General features: G+C 48.3%; 1 protein-coding gene across 1 annotated transcript; it reads left to right on the top strand.

Annotated features, from left to right (window-relative positions):
* The first annotated feature begins 12010 nt into the window (after positions 1-12010).
* Sp8 (Sp8 transcription factor) lies at positions 12011-14565 on the top strand. Its single transcript, XM_038337963.1, has 2 exons — positions 12011-12031; positions 13075-14565. The coding sequence occupies exons 1-2, from the start codon at positions 12011-12013 to the stop codon at positions 14563-14565; spliced, it is 1512 nt and encodes a 503-aa protein (XP_038193891.1).

The raw sequence follows: 14565 nt of genomic DNA, 5'->3' as shown, positions 1-14565 counted from the left end.
CTTTGAGAGGACCCAAGTATTTGACAATGAAAACTACAAGGCTCAAACTAGATAATTAACACCACCCACTGGGGATAAGAAAAGTTTAGTGAGTCTTTTTTTGGATAGTTTTTCCCAACTAAATTTCACTGGGTTGGAATGTCAAAATATATTTCAAGCTAGATTTTCAAATAAAAAATTTAAAGAAACCAGATGTGAGAGGATAGGGGTGTGCTTAATATGATAAAAATCAATTATATTCGAATGTAAAATCGTGCTTTTTAAAAATAGTTCCTTTAAATCACTGACATTTAGTAATTTGCTATTTTAACATCTTTTAGGTCCGCAATACAATGCAGTACAATACAAATGTGCAAGGCATAGGATTGAGTAAAAGTTAAAATTTATAGAGCAAAAACCCAGAGATTGTCGTTAATTAAAAAAGGAAATCCGGGCCTTGTGAGTTATGCCTGTAATTCCAATCACTACGGAGGCTGAGCCAGGAGGATCGCAGCAAGTTGGAGGGCAGTCTGTATCAAAGAAAACCAAAGTTACTTTTCTTTGAATCTACACATAGGTGCTAAAACCCAAAACACTGATCCTGCTCTTGAAGTGGGGAGTGGCATGTTGGACAGAGGCCTCGATCTTTTTTATTTATTTATTATCTATCTATCTATCTATCTATCTATCTATCTATCTATCTATCTATCTATCTATCTATCTTTTAGAGGCCTCGATCTTAAATGAAGCAGGAATATTACCTCCAGCTTTTGGTCAGTCTCAAACAGTTTCCGCAGGGAAAATGAAGTCGGTTCGCCTGCAGTTGACCTGCAGGAGAGTTAACCTTCAGTGGTGAGAGCACGGGGCGCTGCTGTGGTACCTGTGGGGCCCTCAGCCCACCTCTACCGTGAAGGATGATGGAGAATGAACAGTGCAGAGTCTTACCAGTGCCTTGCCTGGACCAGCAGCATGGGTAGGTAGAGCGTGGACATGTGGCAGGTATTTACATTACCCGGAGATAGCCCCCAAACTTAAACTGACCCAGCAACCTGCCTGGTAACTGGAATAGCCCTGTGGGCGACACTGATAAGTAATTCCGGACGTAAAAATCAGCACCTCACTTTTCAAAAGGAGCCTTTAAGTCCCATCAAGACCAGATAGGGAGGTTTTGGCCACAGTGGGTTCAGCTATTGCAGGGGCAGAGAGGTCCGTGGCCGCCTGACCCGGCGGCGACCTCGCGCTCGCACCCCCACCCCGCGACCGCCTCCCGGGCTGGCGCAGAGCAGGTGTCAGGTGGGCGGCCCGGGCTCGACGGCTCCTCCCGCGGCCGCGCGTGCCAGCCTCAGCCCCTCCCGCTCCGCCGGCCCCTTTGTCCGCCCCGAGGGCGGCCCCTTCCCGCCCGCAGGGTGTGCGAGCTTCCCGGAGGAGGGTCGGAGGAGGGCCTGGGAGGAGCGGGGAGGAGCGGGGCGGGCGGCTGAGTGCAGGGGTGGGAGCTGCGGCGCACCGGAGAGGAGCCGCTCGGTGACCCGCGCCGCAGCCGGTGCGCAGCCGCCGCCCCGGGGCGCGCAGGCGCCTCCCCCTCGGTGGTGTCCGCTTTGCACGGCGGGGGAACGCGGCTAAGCGGAGGGGAGGGCCGAGGGAGGGCCGGGGCGGAGCCCGAGCGGCAGCAGCAGCCCGGGGCGCGCGCCTTGTCTCTCGGGACGTCGGAGCCCGGCTGGGGACGCGTGCGCTCCCCGGCTGGAGAACGCGGCTCAGCGAAAGGAGGGAGGGCGAATCGGCAGGAAAGAGAGCACAAATGCTGTGACTGCAGGGGACGCCGAGTATTCGAGGTGTCTTTGAAGCGATCTTCATCCCAGGCTCCGGCCCATTGGCCGGGAAGCCTACACGACCCCCGTCTGAAGCTGTCACACTTCCCTCGACTGCTATATTCTTCACCGTCGGCCATGGCTTTCTCAGGCGACTGGTGGGAAAAGTGGCCTTTTAGTCACTTTCACTCCACTCCCCCAAGGACCGCAGGCGGCTAAAGTTGACTGCCCTCCCGGGACGCTGCTGCTGGGGAGACTAGGTGGCTGTCTCCCGCGGTGAAGGAGACAGGGAGCCTGTCTTCTTCCTCCTGTACCACCCCATTTACTTTCCATCCTTAGAATCTTCCAGTATCTTAGACATAGCCTGGAAACTGCTAGCCAGGTAAATCGATACAGTAAAACCGTCCAGGTTCACGGGGAACGGAAAGTCGGGTCTACTGTGTCAGGCACTGGGACAATTAACTGCAGGAAACGCGGCTCCGGGTGATTCTCTGTGTGCAGGCGTCCTCACTGGGCCCTGCACTGAAGAGGGCGAGGACACACAGCAGCTAAGTGCCTTGAATGCACTCGGTGTCCAAATCTTTCCCATGACTGTGCTATGGGAGAAGGAAATTCTGTTCATCGTCGCTTAAGCAAAAGTGTACTTTTGACTTGGTTGGCATTTTGCCTAATACGATTATTTATGAATATCGAAGGCATACAGTGAAGTTTAAACACTGTATGTTAATTAACTATTTCAGTTGTGTTTGATAACGTTGATTAAAACACCAAATGCATTAACATACTCAGTGTCCTAATATCGGTCAAGAAAATAACAGCACAGGTACCTTTTAACTTAAAATCTTGCATATGTTGGTTTGCTGCGGGCTCTTGGCTTGCTGCACCCTTGTTTCTGAGGCTGCCTCCACCTGGTCTGTATGTTAGTTCTGACAGTCGCTTCCCTTTCCTCCTCCTGTTCTCTAAGACTAGGGGATCTCATAACCAAGGCAGACAAAGAATGCGAGTTTGTTACTGTCCATATGTCAAGTGTACAGGCAAAGCATAGCACTGCTAACAACATTGTGGTTGGTGACAACTGATTTTCCCTACTGTACAAATGAGTGGGGGTCAGGGGAGATGTCCAGGTTGTAATATCACTGAGGCACCATCTATAGAAAAACTGTCCTTAATAGCCACCCTTTGAAAGTAATGGACACTCCATTTGAGGGCTGTAAATACCATGTGTAGACAGAAGAGTTGTGGGTCTGTGCTCTACAAATGTTTGCTCTCTTCAGTATTGATCAAAGACCAACGTGCCTGCCTTATGAGGCTGCATTGGATAATTACAGAATGACAATAATCTATTCAACTTCCTTTACGTTACAGAATCTTCACCCCCTTCCCCGAAAAAAAAAAAAAAGAGGCAGGGATGAATTGTGAAAAGAATCATTCATTTTAATACAGACAAAAGAGACAGAAGGAGGAATGACATTGGCTGTGGCCAGTTAAGTGCAGGCATTGCTTGAAAAAAGTTTGATCCTCATTCCCTCTGCATTTCTGGGCCTTAGTTTGAATTTAAATGGGGCACACTCCTTTGGTGGCCAGCAGGGGTTCTTATCATTTGAGACAGAGAATCTTCTTGGCTAATGTTGATGAAGCAGGTGATTTGAATTGTTTGGGAGAAACAAAGTTTCAAAACGTAATTCAAATTGGAATAATAGGTTGAAGATGTTTTAAAGTTTCCAACATTCATTACTTTTCTAATTGATAAGCAATAATGAAGATTGTATTTCCTCTTAATAAGTAATCACTGCTGAATACAGGCCTAAAGAAAATCAAAAACAAGAAAGAAAGGAAGGTAAGGGAGAAAGAAAGGAAGGAAGGAAGGAAGGAAGGAAGGAAGGAAGGAAGAAAGAAAGAAAGAAAGAAAGAAAGAAAGAAAGAATAGTACCTCTGTTCTCTGTAGATGGGAGGCTTTTCTTCTGGGACTGGAAGGGGGAACTTGGTTCTGATGATAGTAGAGTCCAGTGCCCTTGAACCCGGTGGTTGTAAAATTTCCCTGATTTGTATGGATTTAAAAAAAAAAACACCTTAGCATCTCTTAAAGTGAAGAAGGTTGCTGCAAAATGAGTCTTTGTGTAGATGTATACCCTGTTGCCTGGCCCTCAGCCCACGAATTCCAAATTCAGATAGAAAAGAGCCTAAGGTGACTAATGCCTCTCTAAAGAGGTGACTGTATAGACCACACGTCAAACAAAAGTAGCCCTCTTTACAGGCAGGACAGAACTGGTGGAAATAATCGCTTGGATCCCTCCAGTTTCAGTCTAGATCTTTCATAAGCAAAACTGTTATTTCTTTAGGAGGAGACAATATGAGCGTGTGGCCCCTTGGACCAATAAAATTTCTAAAACTCAGAACTCACTGACTGAAAACCGAAAAGATCCTTAGAGAATATCTCGTGACAACACTCCCATAGAGCAGACATGAGCTGCAGATGGGGAAAGGGGTTGCCCACCTTAGTCTGGTGGGGGGGGGCACGACTCTTGGAACAGAACTCATGGCAACAGATCACTGTGAGACGTTCAGCAAAAGTGCTGAAATTTCACACTTTTATGACCAACACAGAAACCAAATTCTCCTAGGTAGTTCTCATATTTGATTTAAATGTGATAAATGCCTACACAGCCAGAGAAAGGGTGGGCTCTCAATTCTATTCCCTTGAAGGTCATTCACTTGAAGCAAAGCCCACTACCCTTCCCCATCTCTGGGGGTGAGAGTCGCACAGGTGCTGACAGTATACTCCTCCTGGAAAGCTTTGGGAGTTCTGTTCTCATTTGTAATTTACAAATCCAGTAAATTTCCAAGAGTTTGATGGTGTTTTCACTTTTTGCACGGTCAGCTTTCTTCCAAAATTAGGTCTTCCTTTCCTCTTGGCTTGCTTTACTGAGAAACGTGTGAACTCACACATCTGGACTCTTATGTGGATAGGAAACACTAAGAGAAACAAACTAGATTTGAAACCTAATGAAGATAGATTTTTAGTTATAAGTCCAAGAGAAGCCCAGAAGCAAACATTTCAATATCCTTATACACAGGCAGGCTAAATACCTCCTCACAAGAATCCCTGACCCTCGAGTCCTATAAAGTGACTCCTCATATTCCCATTTGAGAAAATAAAAGTCAGTACAAGACTGCGCCCAAGTTTTGTTTGGGATTCAATATTCTAAGCTCAACAGATGATAGTGGAGATGAAGCCAGAAAACAACTCCAGCTATTTAAACTGCCAAATGAGACATAAAGCTGCATTGTAAAAATCATCTGGAAAACAGGTTTTCCCATTGAAGTCGCTATGTGTTAATTACTGTGAGCTGGAAGGCTGGAGATCGAACGCCTGGAAGCCGACTTTCACCCCGCATACGTAAACGGAAAAAGTGCTGAACGGCAGCCAGAGGGCTCCTGCCTGGACTCATTGCCATGCATGCCTAGACATTAATATGTGTTCATGGAGGGTTCGTACAGTACGAGGTGTTATTTCCTTATAAAGAAACACCAGGTCTCGCTTTCCATTCTTCTTACAAAATTATTCGCATTATTTATGCTACATTGAGCGATCTAATTTCTTCGTGATAGTCAGCTAATTGCTCTGGCAGGTAATTAGAAGCGGTTTACAACGCAAAGGGCTTTTGCATTGCCCTTCGGATTATTAAGTTGCGCTGTAAATTATACTATATTTGCTGGGGAAAAATTCTTTTGAACAAGTTCTCTTCCTGCGATCCGAGATGAAATCACCCCCACCCCTCCCTAGCCACCGCCACGGCCACCACACCCCCCGCTTTTCCTGGACTCAGAGTCGAATGATTCTAAAGCACGCGATTTTGTTCGTGTTCACTGGGCCGAAATAACGTGGCCATTATGGCCTGAAATGGGCCAGGTTTGAAGCGAGCTTCCTGCGCGCCTGCAATATCCAGCAGGCATGTGGGAAAAGAGCGGCTTAAATGGGGACATCTGCTCAGTGCTGCTCATCTTACTCTTACAGCCAGGTCAGGTTAAGAGAATAACCTGTTCACCACCTTTTTCCTTGTTAATAAGACTATTAGAAAAAAAAAAAAACAAGCACATACACACAACAGCACTAATTGACTGCCATATAAGCAAAGAATCACGTAAGAACACACACACACACACACACACACACACACACACAAAGGTAGCAACAGCTACAAGAGGATCTGTAAAACATAACCACAGAAAGGCACAGAATTTCCTGCAGAAAAACAACCCATGAAGAAAATCTACGTATGTAAGCTCAAAAACGCTTCCTATAGAAATGGATTTGTGCAAAGGATCTGAAGAACTCATTTTAAGAAAGTTAAGCCAAAAGTAAACTCCAGAGAAAATTTTCTTCCTCGGGCTTTTAAGTATTTTGGAGTCCCCACATTTTTTGGTGGTGGTGTTTTAATTTGTGCGATGAGACCAAAAAAGCATCCTGGTTTGCCCTGTGTTTTAGAAAGAGAACTGTAACCCTGATCACAAATGCTCCCATTTTCCAACCATGTGCTGGGATATGAACACACATGTGATGAAGCCCAGAGACCCAGAGCAGCTCCTAGATTATTTGTAATTAGACACAATTCCCAAAGTAACATTTATCTTCCCGAAACTGCGATTGCAATTGTCAACCGTCTGGAGGAAACGCGGCAGGGTGAGTTGGGAGCATTGCTTCTCCCAGGAACAGAACAGAATGAAAAGAAATCAATAGTGTTGAGGATAAGAATTTAATAGTTTTTAACTCTGCATGTTAGCTGTGAGAAAGTAATGTATAATATCAAAAGAGAAAACAGCCCAAACAAATCTATTTCAGGAAAAAAAAAACCCACCACACTCTCATCTGAATGTTTAAGATGCTGTTTTTATACATCAAGCTTGCACAAGAACAGTAACACCATCTTCCACAAACAAGCAAACCCTCTTCCTTATAAGTGTTTCCTTCATTTACATGATGAAGAAGGATGGAATGTTGTGGAAGTGATTATCAATTTCATCTATAGGCTGGAAAAAATGAATCAAAAATGAATCATAGAATATATGTCTGCCTGTAGAACTAGAGCAAGGCCACACCAACATGATATGAAGATATGAGCACATGTGGAGACAATAAATAGGAAGTGTGAGTTTTTTTTCATTAAAATAGGCTATACACATATAGTGGAGAGCTAGGAAATGTATCTTGGAAAATTCTCAGTCTCTCTCTCTCTCTCTCTCTCTCTCTCTCTCTGAACCTAACTATTTGTTAAGACGACTGATTGTTTAATGTATGGGGAGAAGCCCTTGTCTTCTGACTATATGCAATTTGAATTACCCAGCTAAAGGAAATCAAAGTGCATAATCCTCTAGGTTAAACCCGTAAACATTTTTTAATTATAAAGTGTTCCTAACTTTGAATGCTTTAAAATAACAGAAAAGAAAACCTATAAATATTAAGGAAAAATGGAAGAATATATCGAGTCGATTCAGAAAAGGACAAAAAGAAAAGAAAATGCTCTTTCTCGTTTATTCAAGAAATAATGCTTTGTAAGAGTCCCTGGGGCAAGTATCTCAAGAGTCACGGGCGGCTTCGCTGTGGCCAACAAATGCATCCAATTAAGCAATGCCAGGAAAGTAGGGACCCGGCTATAAATGTGGCCGGACAGTTGAAACCGAATAACCTCACTAATAGGGGCTATTGTTCAGCGTGGAAGTTCCCATTTTCCAATCAGGAAAATACAGCCTTCTCTCAGCTCCAGCAGACTGATCCCTTCCCACCTACGGCTCAACAATCTGCCACCAGCGAGGGGCTTTTTATTACGTCCTTTCCCAGGCAAGTTCTTAAGTAAAACCACCCGAAAACTGGGACGGCCCCCGTGAAGGGGGCCCTCAGGAATCCACAGGTCCACGCCTGGCCAGGCTTTCTTTTCAACAGGAAAGAAACTTTGACTATAGAATGCCCAGTAGCCCTCACCTACCCCCACCTGGTTCAGCCCTCTCCTCCAGTGGTCGCCGGCGTGCTCGCTCGGCTTCACGCTTTATCTAGTAAGCCCTCCCGTTTCTGCGCCAGGTGCCCACATTGGGGAGAGGGCGAGGCGGTTCCTTCTTATCTTGCCTGCCAGGGTCGAGCCGCTGGCACCGCGCTCGCTTGCTCGCTCGCTCGCAGAGGACACCCGCGAGGCGGCTAGCAGAGCTGGGGACTCGCCTCCAAGTCTCAGGCAACTCGCACGCCAGCAGCTGTCTTAATCCGTACCCTGCAGAGGTACGCGCTCAGTTCCCGCGCCTTCTCCCACTAGGCTTTCACTTGTCTTCCGATCTCCGCGCCCCCCTCCCTGTCCCCTTTCTCCCTTTCAGCCCATGTTTATGTAGACCGTACTTCTATTCAAAACTATATTTGTTGTAAATGCGTTGCCGAACAGTTGAAAACCTGGCTAGCTTTGATATTTTCAACTATAAATCTCAATTTGTACTTGGTGATTGCAAATGGCTTTATTAACTTGTCTCGGAATCTACACATTTTAATCTATTAACCAAGAAACAGAGGCATATCTCACTCCTCTCTCTCCGGAAAGAAAATGCAGAGATCAAAACCTCTGATTTGCTTTTAGGACCTTGTTTCTTTGGTCCTGAGAGATTCCCAGCATCGACTGGGTCTTCAACCCCGCCTGTAAACACACACACACACACACACAGACAGACACACACACACTCAAACCACCATCTCAAAAAAACCCTCCCTTTCTCTGCTCCATCTAAAGAGATGGTGATGTACACTGTAGCCGCAAGGTGTTAAATATACTTGAGCAAGTAGTTCCCGGGATGTAAATTAGGTCCCAAAAGCTGTTGTCCAAATCGAAGAAACAGAGAAATTAATCTGGGAGACTATCCATCATCACCGGTAATAAAGAGGGAGACATGGATGAGACAGATGATATGATTAAGGGGCTGTGGTCGTTTTAATTAACTTTTTGCTGTCCTGTAATGATCAAACTGGTCACCAGACCCGGTCAATAAGCATGTTAATATCAAACAAATAAAACCAGGGATGATTAAAAACCTCCTGGTTTATTAAATTTGAAATTCAAATGAAATTTATGCTGCAGATGCATACAGAATGCTAATAGATTCTTATCTTTATTGATAGTGGATCCCACAAGTTTGCAAGAAAACAGCACACTGTGTACTCCTATTCCTTCCAGCACATTAAGCTTCTTGTTGGGTAGGGGAAACTTTTCATTGATGTCTGGAAATCTGAACTTCCTGTATTTCTTCCTCCTTTTCTCTAAACATCTCAGTTACTACAGTACAATACTGCAAAGCAGTGAGCAATTCCAAAACAGGTGAACTGAACTCTGCCCTCAGTGGCTTAAATAGGCTGGCTGTATCTGTCATGTGCTACATAGAGTTCTCTTCCGTGGTACAGGATTCAAGTGTGCTGGGGTCACTTCTCCAAAGAGTGGAGGAGTGCCATTAAGACAAGTTTCATTTAAAGTAGAAGCCAGCCTGTGAGTTCTTTAACTTGACAGTCTCATGATACAAATATTAACCACTTCGGGGGGGGGGGGGGCAAAAGATAAGCAGGAGTAAGTGGAATGTGTAAATTTTGATGTGTGTATGTGTGGGGGTACAGTATACATTAGTGACACACTGATATATATTTTTCTAATGAAAGCTGCACATTACATTACAAAGTCACCTAAGCTAAAAGCAAACCTCATGCAAATTGAAGAATCTAGTATTTTCACTGAATTCGCACCAACATTGTGACTCATTGTCATAGGAAGAATGACATGTGATTCTAAAATGCATTTATACAAATGAAACATTTAAGAGTTAGCTTAAAATTGAGCAGCTCAAAATTGCAGTCACATGTTGCTGAGTTTTTCTAATTCCTCGCAGGTTTGAGGAAACAGTAGTTAACGCCTCTGCTTACTCGCATGCTCAGCATTTAACTTTTTAATAGTCTTGCCTCTTTCCCTTCTAGAAGCTCGGAGGATAAATAGCTAAAGTAACTATTCTCATAAAGGAGTCCTCCTTCAAAGTGCTTCCCTACACCTTTGAGCATGGTGGTATTGATTAAAGTTAAACCCCAAATTTGAACAACTATATATTAGGTTCTTAAAATGAATATCATTATAGAAAAAGACCAAAGGAATGAAGTTAATTCTCTTTTATTTGTTAAACGGAGTTCCCTCCTCCCCCCACCCCTTCCTCCTACTGGGCTGGCCTGTCACGCCTTCTCAACACGCTAAAATCATTCAGAGGGGCTTGCTGGGAGAAACACAGCACTTATGATAAGCATTAGGCTTCAGAGAAAGAAAGTAGTTCATTAATTTACTTCACACTTACTTCAAAGTATGTGGATGTCCCTTACTCCCTTAATCAATAGATATGATGTGCAGTCAATACCTGCATATGTGAAAAAAGGTTCAGAAATGCAAACTGCTGCATCGCCAAACATTGCCTCAACAGTGCAGCTGAAACTTACACAAATGATGAAGCTTGATTTGGACTTCATCAAAACCCAAGAGATTTTTTTTGTTTTGTTTTTTGATATCTTCAGAAACTGCAATACATTTGAGGAGAGGGAAACACACACACACACACACACACACACACAGAGAGAGAGAGAGAGAGAGAGAGAGAGAGAGAGAGAGAGAGAGAGAGAGAATCTCCCAAGTAAAAACAGAAGAGTTCTCTCATGTACTCACATTTTAATCAACTCCCTCTTAAAATTAGACTTCTGAGATTTTTCCTAACAGGGTAAAGCAGAAATTACTGTGGTTTTAAAAAGCATGAATATTCAACAGGACTCCAAGGACTGGATTTTCCTTAATTCTGGTGTTGGCCTTTTTGTGGTCTAAGAAGTTCGATTGTGATGACCAGAGAATTGTAACAACATTTCTGAAGGCAATTAATATTAAAAACAGCAAGCAAGTGACCAAAAGGCAGCAAATTGGAAGGAGGTGCACACGATGCCTCGAGCACTCATAGATGGTGTTCTCAAACTACGGACGCCAATGAAACCGAGCCAAAGTTTTGTCAAAAGCTCACTTCCATTCTTACATAAATGGAGCCAACAGATTTCGGTCACTCTGATTTCTCTGTCAGAAAGGTACAGTGGGGTTTCCTGTGAAAACTTCTAAATTGGGTAAAATGCTCCTCAATTTCTCATCCAATGGGGGGACACACCCCTTACTACCTAATCCTTTTGTAATTTTACTGCACGCAGCCGGGCAAACACACCTCCTCCAGGACGGGCACTTCCAAAGCCACCTCGGAAAAGAGAGTAAGGAGTGACCAGATCAAAGTAAGGAACTGGAAGGCGCAGGCCTTCCCAACCTTTCAATCTTCCTATCTGGCTGAACCGTCAGGAAATGGAGGGTAAGTATCACGATTTTCTTCAGAACTATACAGATAGAGTCCAGGAAGCTAAGAAAGAGAAAAAAAAAAATCACTGCACCTTTTAAAATGTTCAACAAGGCAGAGAAACTTAGTAATTGAGGTAGGGTTTGGGAACATTTATTTACCCAGCCTCACTCAACTTCGCAGTGAGTTTCTCGAGATCTTCAATCTCTCCTGAACGTACAGTTTATTGTATTGTTCCTGTTCCCCACCCCCAGCTCTGGTGAGCGCGCGCACGCACACACTCCTCTTCCCTCACGCTCGTGCGCTCACAATCGCACACCCACACTTCACCGACACTTCCCCACCCGGGACTGAACGTACTGTCGCTCCTGATTTACTAGGCTAAAGGGACTCAGTTACGCTACACACTTCCCAGCTCTGTCCCCTGCCCCTTTTGTCACACACTCAGTTACCCCCGCCCCCCCATACACTCCCCCGGGGCTAGCACGACGTCTGCTCGCCACTTCTTGACCACGTCCTTGAGACCCTGACCCAGTCACCCCTCCGCTCTCTGACTGCTCTCTCCGGGGTGGGTCACACTCGCAATCACTTTGCACGCGCGTGCACGTACATTCTGCGACACTCTCACCCCCTCCCGCCGGCGCCGATGACCTCACGGCGCGCGCGCAGCGCGGCCCGGCGAGGTCGCAGATTGGTTGGCCGCGCCTCCGCGGCACTTCAAAGCCGGAGAGGGAGCTACAATTGTGGCGGAATGGGCGGAACTGATCATTGTATTGCACACCTCTAAAAAAACACTGCCTCTGATTTATCAATATAAAAAAGATCCTCTGAGAGGAGGAGGGCGCTTCTGTGTGATGGCAACTTCACTTCTAGGGGTGAGTCTCAGGATCTTCTCTTGCTGGTTTAATTAGTTTCCTTTTATTGCCGATTGGAGGGGGTTAAAGTCTCCCCGGCCAGGCCACGGGCTATCAGTCTCTCTATTGAGAGCCCCCCCCCCCCGCCCCATACAAGTGAGTTCAGAGAAAAGAAAGGGGGGGGGGGGGAAGAGGAGGCAGAGCTACTTTTTTTCAGCACAGGAAAGGTTTGGAGGTCATTGAGACCCGCAACCTCGCAGCGCCCGGCCGCTCCCTGCCCGGGAGATCGCGTAGCCCCTAATACATTCGATTTTGGAGGGGGAACGCGAGTAAGTTTTCTCCCTCCTGGGCATACTGCGGATTTTCCTCCTTCCCGTTAAATTTTTTCCTCAGCCCGCCCTGTATTGCAGGTACGTTGAACTCGTCTTATTTCTATTATTGAAGATACACAAAGAAAGAAAGAAAGAAAGAAAGAAAGAAAGAAAGAAAGAAAGAAAGGTTGGAAGGAAGGAAGGAAGGAAGGAAGGAAGGAAGGAAGGAAGGAAGGCTGGAAAAGCGAGTAAGCCTTACAGTTCGGCCTCTTTCGGCCCAGGAGAAGCAACCAAGGATGGGTTGAGGGATACCGGAACAGTATTTTCAAAGCTCTCTGTATTGCAGAGTAGCGATCTTAAATGCAGGCCAGTGATTTCCCCAGGTGGCACGGCCAAGGGAACTTCTCCCGCCCCAGTCTGGACTTTCTGTTGGTTTGATCAAAAGCATCTAGGGCTTTGTGCACACAAGAGTGTCTTAGGTGAGAATTCTTGTTAAACTCTTCTTTAGCGTGGCGTTTTGCTCCGGAATCAGACGCCCCAACCAAAGTTGTCCCCTCCTGTAGAGTAGGAGGCAGCCGGGCGCCGGGGCAGCTGGGGGTGTCAGGTGAGTTTGTGGCGGCGTGCCGCAGCTAGAGATGGGGAGCAGTGGGGCGTCTAGAGGCTACCAGGGGACTAATGCACATTTCTTCCCTCCCTTACCGGTCCTTTGCCCACCACCCCTCCCCCACCCCTCTCCTCCGCTCCGGGTCTCAGGAAGAACCGAGGTTGGGATCCACTCCTCTGGCCATGCTTGCTGCTACCTGTAATAAGATCGGCAGCCCCAGCCCGTCTCCCTCCTCCCTGTCGGACAGCTCTTCTTCCTTCGGTAAAGGTTTCCACCCCTGGAAACGCTCTTCGTCCTCCTCCTCCAGCAGCTGCAACGTAGTGGGTTCCAGTCTCTCCAGCTTCGGCGTGTCTGGAGCCCCCCGGAACGGCGGATCGTCCTCCGCAGCAGCAGCGGCGGCGGCGGCGGCGGCGGCGGCAGCGGCCCTGGTGTCCGACTCGTTTAGCTGCGGCGGCTCGCCGGGCTCCAGTGCCTTCTCCCTCACCTCCAGCAGCGCCGCAGCCGCGGCCGCGGCAGCGGCAGCCGCCGCCTCCAGCTCGCCCTTCGCCAACGACTACTCCGTGTTTCAGGCGACGGGCGTCTCGGGGGGCAGCGGCGGCGGGGGCGGCGGCGGCGGCGGTTCCGGGGCGCACTCACAGGACGGTTCCCACCAGCCGGTGTTCATCTCCAAGGTGCACACGTCGGTGGACGGGCTGCAGGGCATCTACCCGCGCGTGGGCATGGCGCACCCGTACGAATCGTGGTTCAAGCCCTCTCACCCGGGCCTGGGCGCCGCGAGCGACGTGGGCTCCGCGGGCGCCTCCAGCTGGTGGGACGTGGGCGCTGGTTGGATCGACGTGCAGAATCCCAACGGGGCGGCTGCGCTGCCTGGCTCGCTGCACCCGGCCGCCGGGAGTCTTCAGACGTCGCTGCACTCGCCGCTCGGAGGCTACAACTCGGAATACTCGGGCCTGAGCCACTCTGCTTTCAGCAGTGGCGCTTCGTCTCACCTGCTCAGCCCGGCGGGCCAGCACCTCATGGACGGCTTCAAGCCGGTGCTGCCAGGCTCTTACCCTGATTCGGCCCCGTCGCCGCTGGCCGGCGCGGGCAGCTCCATGCTGAGCGCCGGGCCCGCGGCGCCGCTGGGGGGGTCCCCACGCTCGTCCGCGCGCCGCTACTCTGGCCGTGCCACCTGCGACTGCCCCAACTGCCAGGAGGCTGAGCGGCTTGGCCCCGCGGGGGCGAGCCTGCGGCGCAAGGGGCTGCACAGCTGCCACATCCCGGGCTGCGGCAAGGTCTATGGCAAGACGTCGCACCTGAAGGCGCACCTGCGCTGGCACACGGGCGAGCGGCCCTTCGTGTGCAACTGGCTGTTCTGCGGCAAGCGCTTCACACGCTCTGACGAGCTGCAGCGGCACCTGCGGACCCACACGGGCGAAAAGCGCTTCGCCTGCCCGGTGTGCAACAAGCGCTTCATGCGCAGCGACCACCTGAGCAAGCACGTGAAGACGCACAGCGGCGGCGGCGGATCGGCTGGCTCCAGCGGCGGCAAGAAGGGCAGCGACACCGACAGCGAGCACAGCGCTGCGGGCAGCCCGTCTTGCCACTCCCCTGAGCTGCTGCAGACCCCGGAACCCGGCCACCGCAATGGCCTGGAGTGA

Source organism: Arvicola amphibius, chromosome 7, assembly GCF_903992535.2.
Source record: "Arvicola amphibius chromosome 7, mArvAmp1.2, whole genome shotgun sequence".
NCBI lineage: Eukaryota > Metazoa > Chordata > Mammalia > Rodentia > Cricetidae > Arvicola > Arvicola amphibius.
This window is presented reverse-complemented; position numbering and strand designations above follow the sequence as displayed.